We start from the raw sequence: 16,620 nt of genomic DNA, 5'->3' as shown, positions 1-16,620 counted from the left end.
CTCACCAACAATGGGAGAACATTGTGAAAAAGGATCTCCAGTGAATCCTTGAGCACAGGTGCAGATTGGTATGTGGTTCTGCACTCTACAGTCTGTGTTAAGTCCACACGAGCCAGGGCAAGGGTCACGACACTTCTCTGAGATACATGCCTAGAAAATTAAATAAGATGAAACGTAGTTAATAAAACTAGGTTTTTAAAAAGAAAGCACAGAAATTAAATAAGAAAGTATGAGGGGACCTGTGCGAAAATTGGGCATTTTAATAGGTGTCAAAACTTGATTTCTAGGCAACAAATAATGGAGTAGCCTTTTGCTTATCAAAGATATGTTGGTTTGAGATAGTTTTTAGCTGAATGAAACTTAATTTACAATATATTTGGATCCAACCATAAAAAGTGATTTACCTATCGCAATCAGATAACAAATTATACATTCACTAAAAATCATGAAATAATTTATTTTTGTAAAAAAATACAACCGACTTCTAATGCTCTAAAATGAATGAAATAATTTCAATAAAGTAAACCTTTGTATTGGTCAAGCTCTCGTATTTCAAGTCGGGCGCGGCTCTAACTGCAAATATGATTGAAATAAAATATTGTGTGTGTATTTTGAAAATCAATAAATTGTAGCTGGATAACATAAATATTTAACCCTCCAAGTGTCTAAAGTTTTGGTCTTAATGTCTGCCCATTTATTGCGCAATCGCAGGGTTTTATTAAAATGTTTCTTAGAAACTTAAAAACAATGTAAAGTATACTGTTTTATATATCATTTTGTTTGGAAAATTATGGGCTTCAATGTAACATATAAAACATAAAAAAAAAATGTTCAACAATTTTTGTGGGGTTAACATTTCTCAAAAATTATAAAATAAATGAAAAAAAGTTGTTTGCGCTCAATAAATTGTTATAAATTATAGGTCTACAAATATTTTAAAATAACCACTTTGTTCAATATAAGGAAGTAGGTTTGCAAATAAATAACTTATGGGCAAAAAACAGATTTCGGTACATAGCGTTTAGCTAAGAATGCATAGCCTACTTCTTCAGGATCATCAACCAGCCCTTCAAAATCACTTAAATCTTCTTATAATGCACCACGTATATCACTACTTTTGATTTTTAACACTAAAACAATGATAAACGTAATAAAACACATCAGTCATCGGTGCGAGGTTAACCAAGCGTTTACAAATACGCACGTCAGCTGTCTGCTACAATATTTTCGGAACTAAAATGAAAAGCGTCTAGAAACAGACATCAGGAGAAAGCTATGAATCTGCTGAAAAAAAACGATACCTAACTCGATCCAGTTCAAACCGATTCAGTCAGTCCCAGAGCCGTTGCCGGAAACAGTGTTTGTGAGTCGCAAAAGCGACGCATAACACCACGGCGGGTGTGTTATGAGTCGCTTTTACGACGCTTAACATTCGGAGGGTTAAAAAAACATACTGAACTGTTTTGTTTATATATCAAAGGAAGTATTTTCTTGTATTTTATGTTTACTTCAGAATGAATGCATTATGAAAATAACACACACAAATGTTCTATGAATAGGAAAATAATTTATTTTGATATTATGATAGGGAAAAAAGCTAGTTCAATATTAAAACGTTACTTTTCCAAGTTAGAAACATTTAAATGTGTTATAATCTTTTTAAATATACTAGTTAATACCACTATAATGCCGATATTTGGTTACGGTAATAAAATAACACCCAACGCATAACTATGAAAAAGACATGCAGATTTACACCTTTAGTTATAGATAGTCACCTGTAATATGGACATCCTCATTCAATTTTGTATAAAAAATCATCATAGAGCCGCGCCGACTTAAAATACGTGAGCTTGACCAATAAAAAAGTTTACTTTATTGAAATTATTTCATTCTTTTTAGAGCGTTTGAAGTCGGTTGTATTTTTTTACAAAAATAAATTATTAATTTAATGTTTTGTCTCTTGTTTACAATCTGACTGTGGTTGAAAATCAACTAAAGGATCAGCTGTTCACATTTAAATTCACATTCAAACCCTTAAAATGAAAGTTAATCAGCATAACTAAATCTTTGAAAGCAAACTCTAGAAATAAATCAAACCCCTAAAGAAAATTACCTTTTTAGTTACCATTTGTCATTCCGCTAGATGATAAGCTTTAAAATGACAGCTCAATTGTGAAAATCGGTTAAGAAGAACGGCTCAATAAGGGATGTAACAGAGAGTATAAGTACATGGATAGATTTGTAAGGTTTACCTGAGTTTGGGGACAGTCTGTGTTGACCACACACTCTGGGCGACAGTTGGGTGGAGAGCCGATGTAGTTAGGCAGACAACTGCAGGCCGGAGTGCTTCCTGATGGGCGGCACTGTGCAAACTGTCCACAAGGCGACGGGTTACAAGGGTCGATAGGGTCTGCTGGCCTTGTTGGTGTAGGTTGAACTGAGGTAAAAGAAATACTTTTAAAGAAATTGAACAAATGATGATTGTGGAAGCATGATTTTCAACGTAAACCGCTATTAAAAATATTTTCACATGTTTTGTATGAGACCCAGAACAATCAATATTTTTAATCTGCTGATTTTACATCGTTAGTTAACTTTATTCAAGTACAAAAAATGCCTTTTAAATAGTTCTAATAAAAACCATGCAATTTTGATTAAATTCAGTACAACCTTGTAAAAAAGATTATTCGAGGAAGTTAAAAATGTAGTAAGTGTTACTTCATTATGATAGGCTGTGGTATCCTAATACAGTATTTAGTGTAAATGACATATTTATGTTTTCATCACAGCAGCAAACATATATACTCATTGAATCCTAATCAATTCTGCAAAATTTAATTTGTTTATGAACATATTAAAACAAATTCAATCAAGTAAATTGATAAATGTTTTTAAAGTTTTACTTCAGAGCGCTTTCATATTAGTCTGGAATCAGACTAATGCTTTTAATACTTAAATACTCAGTTTGGACAATTACGAGTACGACACCAATATAAAAATTTAACCAAATATGAATGTAAAGCATGTACAAACCTGGTATTGGCGTGCATCTCACGAAAGGATCACCCGTCATACCAGCTCTACAACTGCATATCGGATTGTGATTGATGACTTGACACAAGGCATCAATACCACAAGTGCCTGGACAAGGGTCAGCACACTTGAACTTGTAGCAGGCTCTGTTAGAGGGACACTCGTTGTTGACTACACACTCGGGCCTACAGTTGGGTGGGGTTCCAATGTACTCAGGCGAACACGAGCACACTGCCTGACCATTGTTGTCTCGGCAAACACTGTTGGGGCCACAAGGAGATGGGTTGCAAGGGTCAACCACTGTAGCTTGAGTTACTGTAAACACACAACACAAATATAAGTCCATAGAGGTTTAAATTTAAAATATAACATAAAAATAGCTTTAATTTTTCATTACAGGTTTTTAATAACACCTTTATTCACATTTAACACAAAAAAACTAATATTAATAAAAGGTTAAATTACCTGTGTCCGCCTGTCGATCCTATAGAATCCTATTGCAGGATATGCATTTCGGCGACGTTAAATCACTATCATCAGTCCTTAATATAAGAGCTTGAACTTCCCCATTATGGGGACGTAATATATTCCCATAATGGGGAATATAATACAACACATTATATTTGGGGGGGGGGGGGGGTTCAAGCTCTTATATTAAGGACTGATGATGGCAATTTAACGTCGCCGAAATGCATATCCTGCAATAGGATTCTACAGGATCGATCCGGAACAACAACAAGCAACATAAAACTAATATTACTATAAAAGCGGTCATAAACAGAAAGAATAAACTAAAATAAGTTTATTATTTCCAAATTGATTTTCAAAAAACTTTAATTGAATTGCAAAGACTAAACACAGTTACACCTGCAGATACAATAGTATAAACCACAATTTTCTTCTAATGGTTATTTTTTAGTAATATATCATTTATAAAATACTAAAATTGCTAAGGAAATCTAAACTCACCAGGTGGAGGTTGGGGTGAACAAGAAACAAAAGGATTGCCAACATATCCAGGTGTGCAGGTGCAGGTGGGGATGTGGTTAATGACAGTGCACAGTGCAAACTGAGCACACACCCCTGGACATGGGTCCTGGCACTTGTTCCTCACACAGGCTCGGTCAGTGGGACAATCGGAGCTCAGTACGCACTCCGGTCTACACCCTTCATATGGGTTACCCTGCAAATACACTCAAGTCTTAGCACAAAGTACGTTTGTTCACTCTTGAGGATGATTTTAGTTACAGAATAAATTTTATCAAGCAACCAGAAATACCAATACTGTATCTGTGCTTGATTTGTAAAAGATGAGGTGCCGGAACTGTGACCTATTTTAATGTGAGCACCTATTTATGCCAATATTTTTATCTTCCCGAAATAGAGGTACTGGAATGCCGATCCGCCACATTCCGCAACAAATTGAGCACTGTAAATATATATATATATATATATATATATATATATATATATATATATATTAATAAGCCAATTGTAGCTACCTCTACGACATATTAAATTTTTTCTTCACAGATAATGCTGGCAAAGTGTAATGCAACAATTAAATGTAATAAAAAAGGATCTATTAATAGAAAGATTTAATAGACTCACGTTTAATAGTAACTGAAGAAAATGAAAGACAAGTCTAACTTATTAAATAAAATACACAAGTACTCCAAAAGATTATTATTACCTGGTAGTCTGGAATACAGCTACAAGCGCCTGCGCTATTTCGTTCAGTACAGATGGCATTTGAGCCACAAGGCGAAGGTGTGCAGGGATTGATTGGCTCTTCTGTGAATAGCAAGAATTATTTACAGCATATGCTAATATTGCATTTGTAAAGCTTAAGAACCACTTTAATATATCTATAAAACCAAAATGACCAAATTTCTTGTATAATACAATATTGCTAAATTTTCATAGGCTTGAAAACACTATAATTTGATTGACATGGATGATTATCATAATGTTATAAAATATTAATATTGTACTTTCAAATCAGAAAAATAGCTAATAATCTAAATTAGATACTGTTGTAGGTATTGTTGTATTAAATCACAAATAATAGTTCTTTAAAAAATTATAATAAGTAATGATATTCAATGCTTAATGCTTATTAACAAAATACAATTAGAAGCTAAATAAGAAACAGGACGTACAATACAAGGTTACATGTAAAAGCTCAAAGGTCAAGATCAAGGACTGGAGAGGACCCATTTCTCTTCTGACTCAACACTGTGAGTATAGCAAGTAACTAAAATGTGCTCTTGTTAAGGTTAATATGTCCCCCCTAAAAATATATAACAGGTATAAAGCAATAATTGCTTTATAAACTTACTTAAGCAATTTATAAAGTATTTGGGAGACATTTTGGTAACTTCTTACTTGTTAATATTGTAAAACAAAACACCTTGATTTTGTTCAGAGATCAAATTGGTTTATTTGATAAAATTATTTTTTTGACAACAAATCTGGTGACCTACTTATCACATGAGGATATTGACTTACGTTGTTGGAGCATACACTGCACGAAGGGGTTCCCAGTGTAGCCTGGCAGACAAGTACAGGTTACGGCATGGCTGATGACAGAACACTGAGCATTGATGCCACAAGAGCCGGGACATGGATCTACACACTTGTTGTTCACACAGGCCTGTGTTGACGGACAGTCTGGGTTGATGACACATTCTGGGCGACAGTTGGGTGGAGCGCCTACATACCCGGGTAGACACGAGCAGGACGGCACACGACCACTAGGTTGACATTGGGCGTTGGGTCCACATGGTGACGACAGGCAAGGGTCTCTCTGCTCATCTTGAGGTGGAGGTGTAGGTGCTAGTAATTTGAATAACATTACTAGAGTAACACTATTATTATTCAAACCCGATTCAAATAAACTAGCTGCATCAAACAAAAACTTTTACTGCTAGGAAGCCAGGAATAAACCTTAGAAAGTAAATGTTGACGGGTTGGGGACATTGTATAAAGTAGGGATGGACGGGTCTCGAAATTTCAGGAAATTTTTAAACTTGTTCTACAAGACAAGATTCTATTTTGTTCAAGATTTTTTTGAGGCGAGATTAAAAAGATAAAAAAAAATGCCTGCAGAAAGTCAATGCAATACCCGCAATACAGGAGCGTGTTGATGTTGCGTTTCCTTTGCGAAGGCCTTTTTTTTAATTATTAATTCTTTACACGGAAATATTGCTTCAATTTGTTTAATATTTTTTTTTGACATGACAAATGATGAGAAGTTTTAGTGTGAGACATGTTTTACTACTGTAAACATAGCCAAAATAAGTCAATCCAAAATCATTCTAAAAATAACACAAGACTTAAAAATTGTTACTTGATACTTAACTAGTAATACTGTTGTTTCAGACTAGTAAATTTGGTATTTTTCAAAGTTGATACTAACTGAATCTCCATGTTTCCTATGCCGAAGAGTTATTTTTAATAAGTTAGGCCTTAATATTTTTTTCTTATACTGATGTTTTTATTAATGATTTTTATAAAAGATTTTAAATATTTTTTCTATTATTATTATTTTTGTATTTAACTAGTCTGTTATAAATCAGTAGGTATTTAAAAATGTTTAAAAAAAAAATCAGGTTAAAATGTGGAACGAGCATTTCCTGTTACGTATGAGAAGGGAAATCCCGTCTCGATCTCGTCTCAAAATTTTATGAGAAATAAAAAATCCCGTCTCGTCTGGTCTCAAATTAAAAATCCAATCTCGTCCATGCCTAGTATAAAGGCTGACTTAAATTTTGAATCAAAATTTGTAAGAAGTAAAAACTTGACAGAAACTATTGTGTAATCAAACAGTGATATAATTTTTAGTTACAAGTGGAGGGGTTAATACTTATAGATCCTATAGTATCATAGTACCTATCCGATTGTATGGATTACAGCTGCAAGCCCATTTTAAATATAGATTAAATAAAATATAGATCCACTTACGAGGCAGATCATAACAGCTCCTGAATGGATCACCAGTCTGGCCTTCACGACAACTGCAGATTGGAGAGTGGTTGATGACCTCACACCTGGCGTTGAGGCCGCAGGATCCGAGGCAGGGATCTGTGCACTTCTGGTTGACACATGCTCGAGTCTGAGGACACTCTGCACTGACAACACACTCAGGGCGACATGAGGGTGGGGCACCGGAGTATCCTGTGAGGCAACTACAAACGGCGTGGCCATTGGATGTGCGGCACTGACTGTTGGGTCCACACGGTGATGGTTGGCAAGGGTCAGTTGGCTCTTGTTGGACTGGAACACAACAATCACCTCATAGTTAATAGTACTACAGTAGTATTGAAATAATATGCTCTTAATCTTTAAGCTTGAATTTTAAGGTACAAAAACATTTTCTTGACACATTTTTTTAAACTAGAGTAGGCCCATTTAAACTCTTTAAAATGTATGGAGCATACATATGATAAATAAAGTAAAAAATGTAATGGTCTAACATTCTTCTGCGAAGTAAGTGTTATGGTGTGTGGTCTGACCTGGTGGCAGTATCCTGCAGCTTGTGAACGGGTCACCTGTGTAGCCCTGGGGACAGGAGCACACTGGGATGTGGTTGACGACATCACACTGAGCGTTCTGACCACAGGTGCCGGGGCAAGGGTCACGGCACTTGTTGCGGATACATGCCTTGTCTCGGGGACATTCCGGATTGAGCACACATTCCGACCGACAAGCCTCGTACGGGTTTCCAGAGTACTCAGGTATACACTCGCACATGCCAGCACCACGACACACTGCGTTGGGTCCACAGGGTGACGGGTTGCAGGGATCAGACTGCTGAGGCGTAGGTGTAGCTGTGGAACATTTGAATCAATTAATAAAGACAAGTCTTATTAATAGCCCTCATTCCCTCCATTTCTCCTCTGCTTGTATTATTTTAGATGTATTTATACTGTGATATGCTTTATGTATACTATTGTAAAATTTTCACATGGCATGTTATATTTTGTATTAATTCTTGATTCTTCTCTAGTATAAAACCTCTATTGTCTGGTTAGAATATTTTTATATTTCATTCTAAAAACTAATAATTATGTACTTATCACGTAAACAAGAACTTGGGACTTATGTTTTCTAGTAAGACAATTGTACTGGATAAATCATTTGAGTGAAAACTAAACTTTCAAAATCATAGTTATTATGATTCCCTATTTGGAAACTGGGGGTTACCAATTAGGAACGGCTAAGCTTTAGATGAGTGGTTCAAAGTTTGCTAGTCCAATCAGTAGAAAAGTTTTAAGAACTTCATAACAGTTTCTAACTTGAGTCAGCTATCATAGATCATTGGGATTTCCAGATAATGCTGCCATGTAATTCATTCTATTCTATTACAGTAATATTTATTTGCAACCAAATGCCTTGGTGGTTTGACATCTTAATGCAATGACCACATAATTTAATTGCATTAACCAAAGAAAAACATGATACATCCAAATTTCAAAGCTACACAAAAACTTAAAACATAATGCTCATAGACAGTTTGTTGGATTATTGGATAGTTCAGTAAACTGGTATAATGAATAGTTTGTACTTACTGATTGGAATTGGTGTGCAGAATGTGAATGGATCCCCAGTAAATCCATCATTACACGTGCAGATTGGAAGATGGTTGACAACATTACAAATGGCATTGGCCCCACAAGATCCTGGACACGGGTCTCGGCATTTGAGCTTGATACAAGCCAGCTGACTTGGGCATTCAGCACTGAGTACACACTCAGGCCGGCACTGCAATCATATACGTGAGTAATTTAACATCCACAATAATAATGTTTAGAAAATCAGTCTTTGGAAAACTTCATAGATCCGCTTTTCAGTCAAATGCTTATAACTTCTGTGTGATTAAATATAAAATAACATAAAAGATGAATAATCTCCTAAAAAGAATTCAACTACAATCTTAATCAACAGGAAAAAATTTTAAACTTCGTGAAGATATTTTAAAAAGATAAATTAAAAAATGCAAATCATATTTATGCTTCAGAGTTGAAGATAACTATTAAATGTTCAACTAACTCAGAATCTTGTAACATGAATTACTTTGATCGCCAGTTGTACCTGTGGTGGTGAGCCAATGTAATCAGGCAGGCAAGAACACGCTGGGTTACCTCCAACAATCTGGCACTGAGAGTTGGGTCCGCAAGGTGAGGGGATGCACGACGGGGCTGGTGATGTGGGCGGGGCTATTGGTTCTTGTTCTACAACAACAATCCTTTTTTATTACTCCCCAACCTTTTCTAATTTTAATCTCATAAAATAAACTAAATACAGTATATATACATTAATAATAGAAATATGAATACCATTTTACTAGAATTTCAAATTATACCAAAAGTCCATGTTACATAGTGAAACACGCTCAAACTTTTATTAAAACCACTTTTAGGGAAGTCACAGACAAAAGGTATTTCGCATAATGTAATTTTTACTGTCATAAAACAAAATAAATAAAGATAATACTTTATTCTGTCTATGTTACAACTCAAATACACATGAAATAACCAAGTAAAATGTCAATAAAGTAAGTTTGTAGATTTTATGTTAAGGCTGTGGTTTCCTAGACGCGTAATAGATGCGCAGCAGTTTAGATGCGCAGCGTCTTTTATCCAGGTCCCAAAACGCAGCTGCCGTTAGTGGTTTCCTAGACTGCGTACAATACACATGGTTGGTGCGTAACATAAGTTCACGGGAGAGATTACTAGTGGCTACTATAATGTTATACGATGATTTAGATAATGAAATGTATACTTTGGTATTAAAAGCTTTGAAGAAGCGTAAGCAGTGAAAAGTACGTGTTAGGAACTGTACGTGGCCCTCACGCATCTTTTAACTGTAGTGTTAAAGCAAAAATGTCAATTTAAAATGAAAACAAAAAATCTTAGTTTACCCTGTCAAACTTTGCTTTTACTGTTATTATATTTACCTATTCGGGATTTACCGAATCGATGAAAATACCTTTTACAAGTATAACTGCAATAATCATTTTATACTTATACGCCAACCCCGTAAGAAGTTTGGGTACTATGCTAGTAATTAATATAGAGTTATTAGTAAGATATTCAGGAGTTCTTAAAATAATTATGGGGACACTTATATTTGGGAGTTGGTTTTGCTGACTTGAAAAGAATATTTGTCAATATTAAGTTTATTTATTAATACAGTAACAACAATAAGAAAATATGTGAGGACAAATTAATTGTAGAGAACATGTAACAAGGGGATTAAATATTGAAATCACACATTATGGGGAAATTAACACTACATAACGAATGATATGAAATATAAAACTATAAAATTTTAATTGTATGAACAAAGTATTTCCATAATATCTCATTAGAAGAGACAAATTCAATAAATTTGTTGTCGTTGTTGGAGAATTTTGCCTTCTGTACAACATTTACTTACGAATCCATTGCACAAGACATGTCTAAAACGCAGCTTAACTTAGATTTGACTGCTCTGAGAGCAGTCGGTGAAATACGCAGCTATTGGTGCGCGCATACTAGATGCGCGCGAATTAGATACACAGCCTTGGAAACCGCTTACACGAAACTCCATAAGACAAGTGTGCTGCGCACACGCAGCGCATCTATTACGCGTCTAGGAAACCACAGCCTAAGCTGTGAATGTTGGTGTTACTTACGTATCGGTAGACACTGAGAGAACGGGTCTCCAGTAAACCCTTGAGGACAGGCACAGATGGGGTTGTGATTTTTGACAGTACACTGAGCTCGCACACCACAAGTGTTGGGACAAGGATCAGAACACTTTTGGTTGACACAAGCTCTGTCTAGAGGACATTCGGAACTGACCACACACTCGGGCCTGCACGATGGTGGAGAGCCTACGTAGTTAGGTAGACATGAACACACAGCCTGTTGGTTGACTGCACGACACTGACTGTTAGGACCACAGGGAGAAGGGGCACACGGGTCCTCTGGTCTCGGCGGAGCTAAACACAGGAATTGCATATAATTTGAGTGGCAGCATGAATCTTTAAAACCAACTCCGTCTGAACAGATTTGACCATTTTGCACAAAAGGAAAAATAAAATTAAATTTCTAATTTAGGATATAAACATTTTGCCTTTGATTTCCCTACCATATATAGTTAAAAGTATTTTATTTCCTCAATTAAATTGTTAATAAACTAATGTATATTGTTAATAAACTAATATACTATTTACATGTGAAGGTTTTACCCTAATTCTGATATTGTTTTTTTAAATTTGAAACATTGGTTGGAGGATAATCACAACAGTTAAAATATAATTAGTTTAATATCATTTCAGAACTGCCAGCCACTAACTGGTAGCTTTGACTATTGCTGGTAGTTTTTTTATTAAATTTAAATATTGTTTTGGCTGATGGTCAGTTTGATACATTTTTCAGCTGATGTCATAGGAGCTTTGCAGAGAATACTGTTGACAATTTTACCACAGTTGAATGAATACCTGTAAACACTTGTTATTCCATTAATTAACTAAACTTACGTGTCGGAGGGGCAGGTCTGCAAGCCAGGAACGGATCTCCAGTAAAGCCAGGTGGACAAGCACATGATGGAATGTGGTTGATCACTGTGCAGTCAGCTCCAGCTCCACAAGTACCAGGGCAAGGATCAGCACATTTAAATCTAAAATACAGACAATTTCATTGTTGCCATTTTTTACTTTCTCCCCTTTATATGCTACCATAGGATATGGAGGAAGAATTATTTTCATAACAACTTTCAAGATTGAGTATTGGGTGGATGTATCAATGTTGGGTCACCCGAACCCAAAAAAGTGGTTTTTGAAGTGATATCTGTGTGTGTGTGTGTCTGCCTGTCTGTATGTGTGGATGTGTACAGACCACACCTGTGGTTCAATTTTGATAACATTTGGTATGTAGGTACTAATCTACGGTATCTCCAGACAATTTAAATTTTTTCAAAATTTTTATTTTTAATTTTAATGGTAATTTTTATAAAAACCCATCAAACAATTCAATTTTTTTCAAAATTTACCAACTTACCCATTGCTGATACCGTTTATTTTTAAATAAAGAGGCTATGCTAATTATTATCAATAGATTAGATAAGCAATGCATGTCCGAATTTATCATGTTTTAAGTAATAAAATAACTAAAATACAAACAAAATTTGAAACTAAACAGAAAAGATTTGTACCTAATACAAGCCAACCCTGGAGCACAGTCTGGATTGGTCTCACACTCTCTTCTACATCCACTGTAAGGGTCACCTTCAAACCCTGCCAGGCATGTGCAGGAGCCAACGTTGTTGCGGTTAGTACACTCTGCGTTGGCGCCACATGGTGAAGGGAAGCAGGGGTCTGCAATTACTGGAGTGCGCTCTGTAGCTGCGGACACACAATCAGGAATATTATACAAATTTTCATCACTAGAACAAGGCATCCAACTTACCCTTGCAATTTTTTTGTGTTTTTGCTCCCTCAGATTTTTTACAGCAGTATTTAAAAATAAAACATTTTTCTGAAATCTACAAAAATGACAATAACAGTTGGAGAAAATACATATATAAATTAACATGGACCATTCAAACACAATTAGCATTGAAAGCGTAGTAGAAAATACAAAACATTGTAAATACATCAAAATAGGCTTACTTACAGTTCTTTGTGAATTATAGCTTCATGAGTCAAGTGATGCCTGAGACTTTTGCCAAACACAAATATAGGTTTGCCACAAAGTAAAACCCTTATTGACAGAAATCAACGAGTTTAAGACTATTTTGTAAATCATCTTGCTAAAAAAAAGAAAATATCCATAACAAGATTGTCATTACAATATGTCTGGATGAACATGCTATTTATAAAAGCATGTTTTAAGGGCCGTAGAGCCATAATAACCCTGCACTAATTGGAGTAGGTTGCCCCAAATTTCTGTTAAAAAAGGTTTTACTTTTAAAAGAATTATAGACCTACCTTGTACTAGACTATAACAATAGTCATTAAATTACCTTACCACATTATTATTTAAAGATATTTGTAAAAGTATTATGACTTCTTTTGGCTAAATTATTAGAGCTTTATCAAGTTGTACTATGAACATTACATTCACAGTAAAAACAATCGATATCTTTCATATAACATATTTTGCTTTTACATTTACTCTTTCTGATCGTGTACATTCTTACTGGTTATAGGTGCTGGCTGACAAATGGATGACGGGTCGCCTACAAATCCTTGTGGACAAGTGCATACAGCTGCGTGATTGACTACTCTACAGTCTGCATTCTGACCGCAAGCGCCGGGACAAGGATCTTCACACTTCTCATTGCGACAGGCCCGATTACTGGGACACTCAGCGTTTATAGTACACTCCGGCCGACAGTTGGGTGGACGTCCGATATAGTTGAGAAGACAAGAGCAAGCAGGTGTCATACCGACGACCCGACATTGTGAGTAGGGTCCACAAGGCGACGGGTCACAGGGGTTGGTGACTGGAGGAGGCGTGGTGGAAACTGACAAGAAAAGACACAGAAAAGAGTAGAGAGCGACAGTGACAGAGAAGAGAGCAAAGACACTATTTCCCAACTAAAATGTTTAATGCAAGAGTCAAAACAGTTGTATTACAGAGAACCAATGTAAGAAAAAATGATGGACTTGTCTAATTGCAATTAGTTTTCATACAATGGTGAACAAACAATGTTTTTTCTAAATAATTTTTACACTTGAAATATAAAGAGTCTAAATCTATGCACATTGCAAAATATGTTTTAAACAAAAAACATTATTTTAGTGTTTCTAGGGAAATTGCATCTAGCTATTGACACATACAGAAGCTGAAGATAATGGGCTACAAGAGTAAAAAATATACAAAAGAATTTGGAGTCTATTCTAGGAAAACACTTAAATGTAAAGAAAAGATAGCCAATACCACAAATAGCACAGTTCAAGGTAATGTGACTTTAGAAAAAAAGAAGTTCTTATATTAATCCCAGAATAAAATAAAATGATACCTACAAAGATAATGTTAAATTTAATAAAAACTATTAAAAGATGTCAAAAGAGGTTACCTCTAGGAAGTCAAACTTTAACAGAAACCTTACATGACATGAAACCAAGAAGGTTTCAGGGCATGGTAACCATCTGACATGGCAACAGATACAAGAAAAGATTTTAATGAAATAAAGAAAAAGAAAATACAGTTAAAGAAGAGCTTACTTTCTTGTTGTAAACAACGGATAAAGGGATCTCCTGAGAATCCTGGGGGACAGCTGCAGATGGGGTTGTGATTGACCACTTGGCACCTGGCATTGAGCCCACAAGTGCCAGGACAAGGGTCGGCACACTTCTGGTTGATACAGGCTCTGTCCTGAGCACAGTCAGAGCTCACCATGCACTCAGGTCGACATGAAGGTGGAGTGCCGATGAACCCAGCCAAGCAGGAACAAACTGCATGACCATTGACCTCTCGGCATTGGCTGTTGGGGCCACACGGGGACGGTTGGCAAGGGTTTGTGGGAGTAGGTTGAGCTAGGGAATAAGAGAAACCATGCAATAACACAGAACATGTAAAGAGAGAAACAGAAGCATAACATTTCAAGAAACAAACACACAGATAAAAAAGGAAAGAATGTTCAAGGTTTTGTAAAGCTATAGATTACAGTTGAAGATCAAACTAACATTAACATATGTATATATTTAATACAATACGGGGTTTGTCTGTTACATCCCTTTTTCAGCCGTCCTCCTTAACCAATTTTAATTATGGAGGTGTCATTGTAAAGCTTAGGGTCAAGCTATATGAGGAACGGTAACTAAAAAAGTAATTTCCTTAAGGGCTTCCCCTTACCATTTGATATTTAGAGTTTCAGTGATGCTGACGATTATTATTTAAAATGGTTTAAATATGAACAGCTGATCTTTCAGCTGACTGTTTAACTACAGTCAGATTTGTAAATAAGAGACAAAACAGTTCATGAAAATAAATTTTAATTTTGCTACTTTTTTATAACTGTAACCTGATTGAGGTAGGCAAATTACTCTTAATTATTTTATTTGTGGCAACATATTTAATTTATTGTAAATTAGTAGTTCTATTTACCCTACAGTATAACTAACTGTCTCAAACAATCTTAATCTTTTAAAATTAAAAGGATATTGAATTACTCGTTTTGCCTCGGAATCGAATATACCTAAATACTATTCCACTAACAATTTATTTATTGCATATATATTGTGTTCAATAACAAATATTTGGATTTTACGACTCATTAAGAGTTGTTAATATTAGCTTGCTATTTCAAGAATGTATACTATTAAATAATTTGGTGTTATAGAGGAAAATTAAATTAAGCATATTCAATATGACATCAACACTTTTGTACTGTACCTATCTGATGTCTTTACTAAAAATGTATGTGTTGTTAGCACAAGTTAATTCAGAAAAAAAGTAGTAAAGACAGAAAGAATTATTATAAGGTAGAGACCAGTAAGAATAATAGAGAAAATATAATAGATGAAAACAATAAATCTTACTGGGTGTTGGTGTAAGGACACAATTTGTGAGTGGGTCTCCAGAATAGCCAGGCAAGCAAGAGCAAGACGGGGCATGGTTGATGACACGACACTCTGCGTTGAGACCACAAGTGCCAGGACAGGGGTCTCGACACTTGTTGTTGACACAAGCCTTGCTACGATCACAGTCAGAGTTGATGACACACTCAGGTCTACACCCAGTGTACGGATCTCCAAAATATTCAGGTAGACAAACACACGACCCGGCACCATTGCGCTCCTTACACACTGCGTTGGCTCCACAAGGCGAGGGATTGCAAGGGTCTCGTGGCCCTTCTGTCGGAGGAACTGTAATAAATACACAAACCATGTGTTAACTGACCTCGACATAGCAGTTTTGGAACACTCAACGGAATCAATTTGTAATGTGCTCTTACTTTGTTGTATTTGTGTGCAGCCAGCAAACGGGTCTCCAGTGAATCCCGGTTCACAGGAGCATTGCGGAGCGTGATTGACAACAACACAAGTTGCCCTGGTCCCACAAGATCCTGGACAAGGGTCGCGACACCTCTCATTCTGACAAGCCAAGTTGCCTGGACATTCGGCATTGATTGTACACTCCGGGCGGCAGTTGGGGGGGCGACCCACATAGTTGGGGAGGCAAGAACATGCGGGATTGTTGGCAACCACACGGCACTGAGAGTTGGGTCCACATGGTGATGGCACACAAGGGTCACCACTGGGTGGAGCAGGGGTGGATGGTTCTAAAGGAAACATGCATACAAATAACAGAAAATGAAAAGACAGTTGAAAAGAAGAGTAACATAGTTTTTTTACCATGTAAAGAATTTAAAAACCATTACTGGTGACAGTTGGCTTTCAAATTTTTATTTTGTAAAAATTAAAGGTTTCAAAGGTTTTTTTGATATGGGTGGATATGACTTAAAAAAAAACTTAAGTTTTTAACAGAGGCGAAAAGTTTACACAGACTGCTGTAATAGGATTTAATTGAAAGGATACTTGTCCCTATAAAATTATATATCATTGACAAGTATTCACTTGATTTA

The 16,620-nt window shown here is 35.8% G+C and overlaps 1 protein-coding gene across 4 annotated transcripts in view; it reads right to left on the bottom strand.

Annotated features, from left to right (window-relative positions):
- LOC128991085 (uncharacterized) overlaps positions 1–16,620 on the bottom strand; it is a 346,794-nt gene that overhangs the window by 137,303 nt on the left and 192,871 nt on the right. For all 4 annotated transcript variants that reach the window (XM_054414044.1, XM_054413851.1, XM_054413972.1 and 1 more), the window contains 17 exons: positions 15,991–16,317; positions 15,575–15,901; positions 14,258–14,569; positions 13,228–13,554; positions 12,241–12,430; positions 11,567–11,706; positions 10,718–11,026; positions 9,133–9,272; positions 8,610–8,802; positions 7,554–7,868; positions 7,003–7,314; positions 5,548–5,874; positions 4,730–4,830; positions 4,006–4,219; positions 3,037–3,351; positions 2,256–2,440; positions 6–150 (listed from right to left, as the gene is read on the bottom strand). In XM_054414044.1, coding sequence (XP_054270019.1) covers positions 6–150; positions 2,256–2,440; positions 3,037–3,351; positions 4,006–4,219; positions 4,730–4,830; positions 5,548–5,874; positions 7,003–7,314; positions 7,554–7,868; positions 8,610–8,802; positions 9,133–9,272; positions 10,718–11,026; positions 11,567–11,706; positions 12,241–12,430; positions 13,228–13,554; positions 14,258–14,569; positions 15,575–15,901; positions 15,991–16,317 — 4,179 coding nt within the window. The remainder of the gene's footprint in view (positions 1–5; positions 151–2,255; positions 2,441–3,036; positions 3,352–4,005; positions 4,220–4,729; positions 4,831–5,547; positions 5,875–7,002; positions 7,315–7,553; positions 7,869–8,609; positions 8,803–9,132; positions 9,273–10,717; positions 11,027–11,566; positions 11,707–12,240; positions 12,431–13,227; positions 13,555–14,257; positions 14,570–15,574; positions 15,902–15,990; positions 16,318–16,620) is intronic.

This window comes from Macrosteles quadrilineatus, unplaced genomic scaffold, assembly GCF_028750875.1.
Source record: "Macrosteles quadrilineatus isolate MER2022 unplaced genomic scaffold, UCM_ALF_1.0 Scaffold_1__1_contigs__length_201487025, whole genome shotgun sequence".
NCBI lineage: Eukaryota > Metazoa > Arthropoda > Insecta > Hemiptera > Cicadellidae > Macrosteles > Macrosteles quadrilineatus.
The sequence above is the reverse complement of the archived record's forward strand: the minus strand, read 5'-3'. Positions and strand labels throughout refer to the sequence as shown.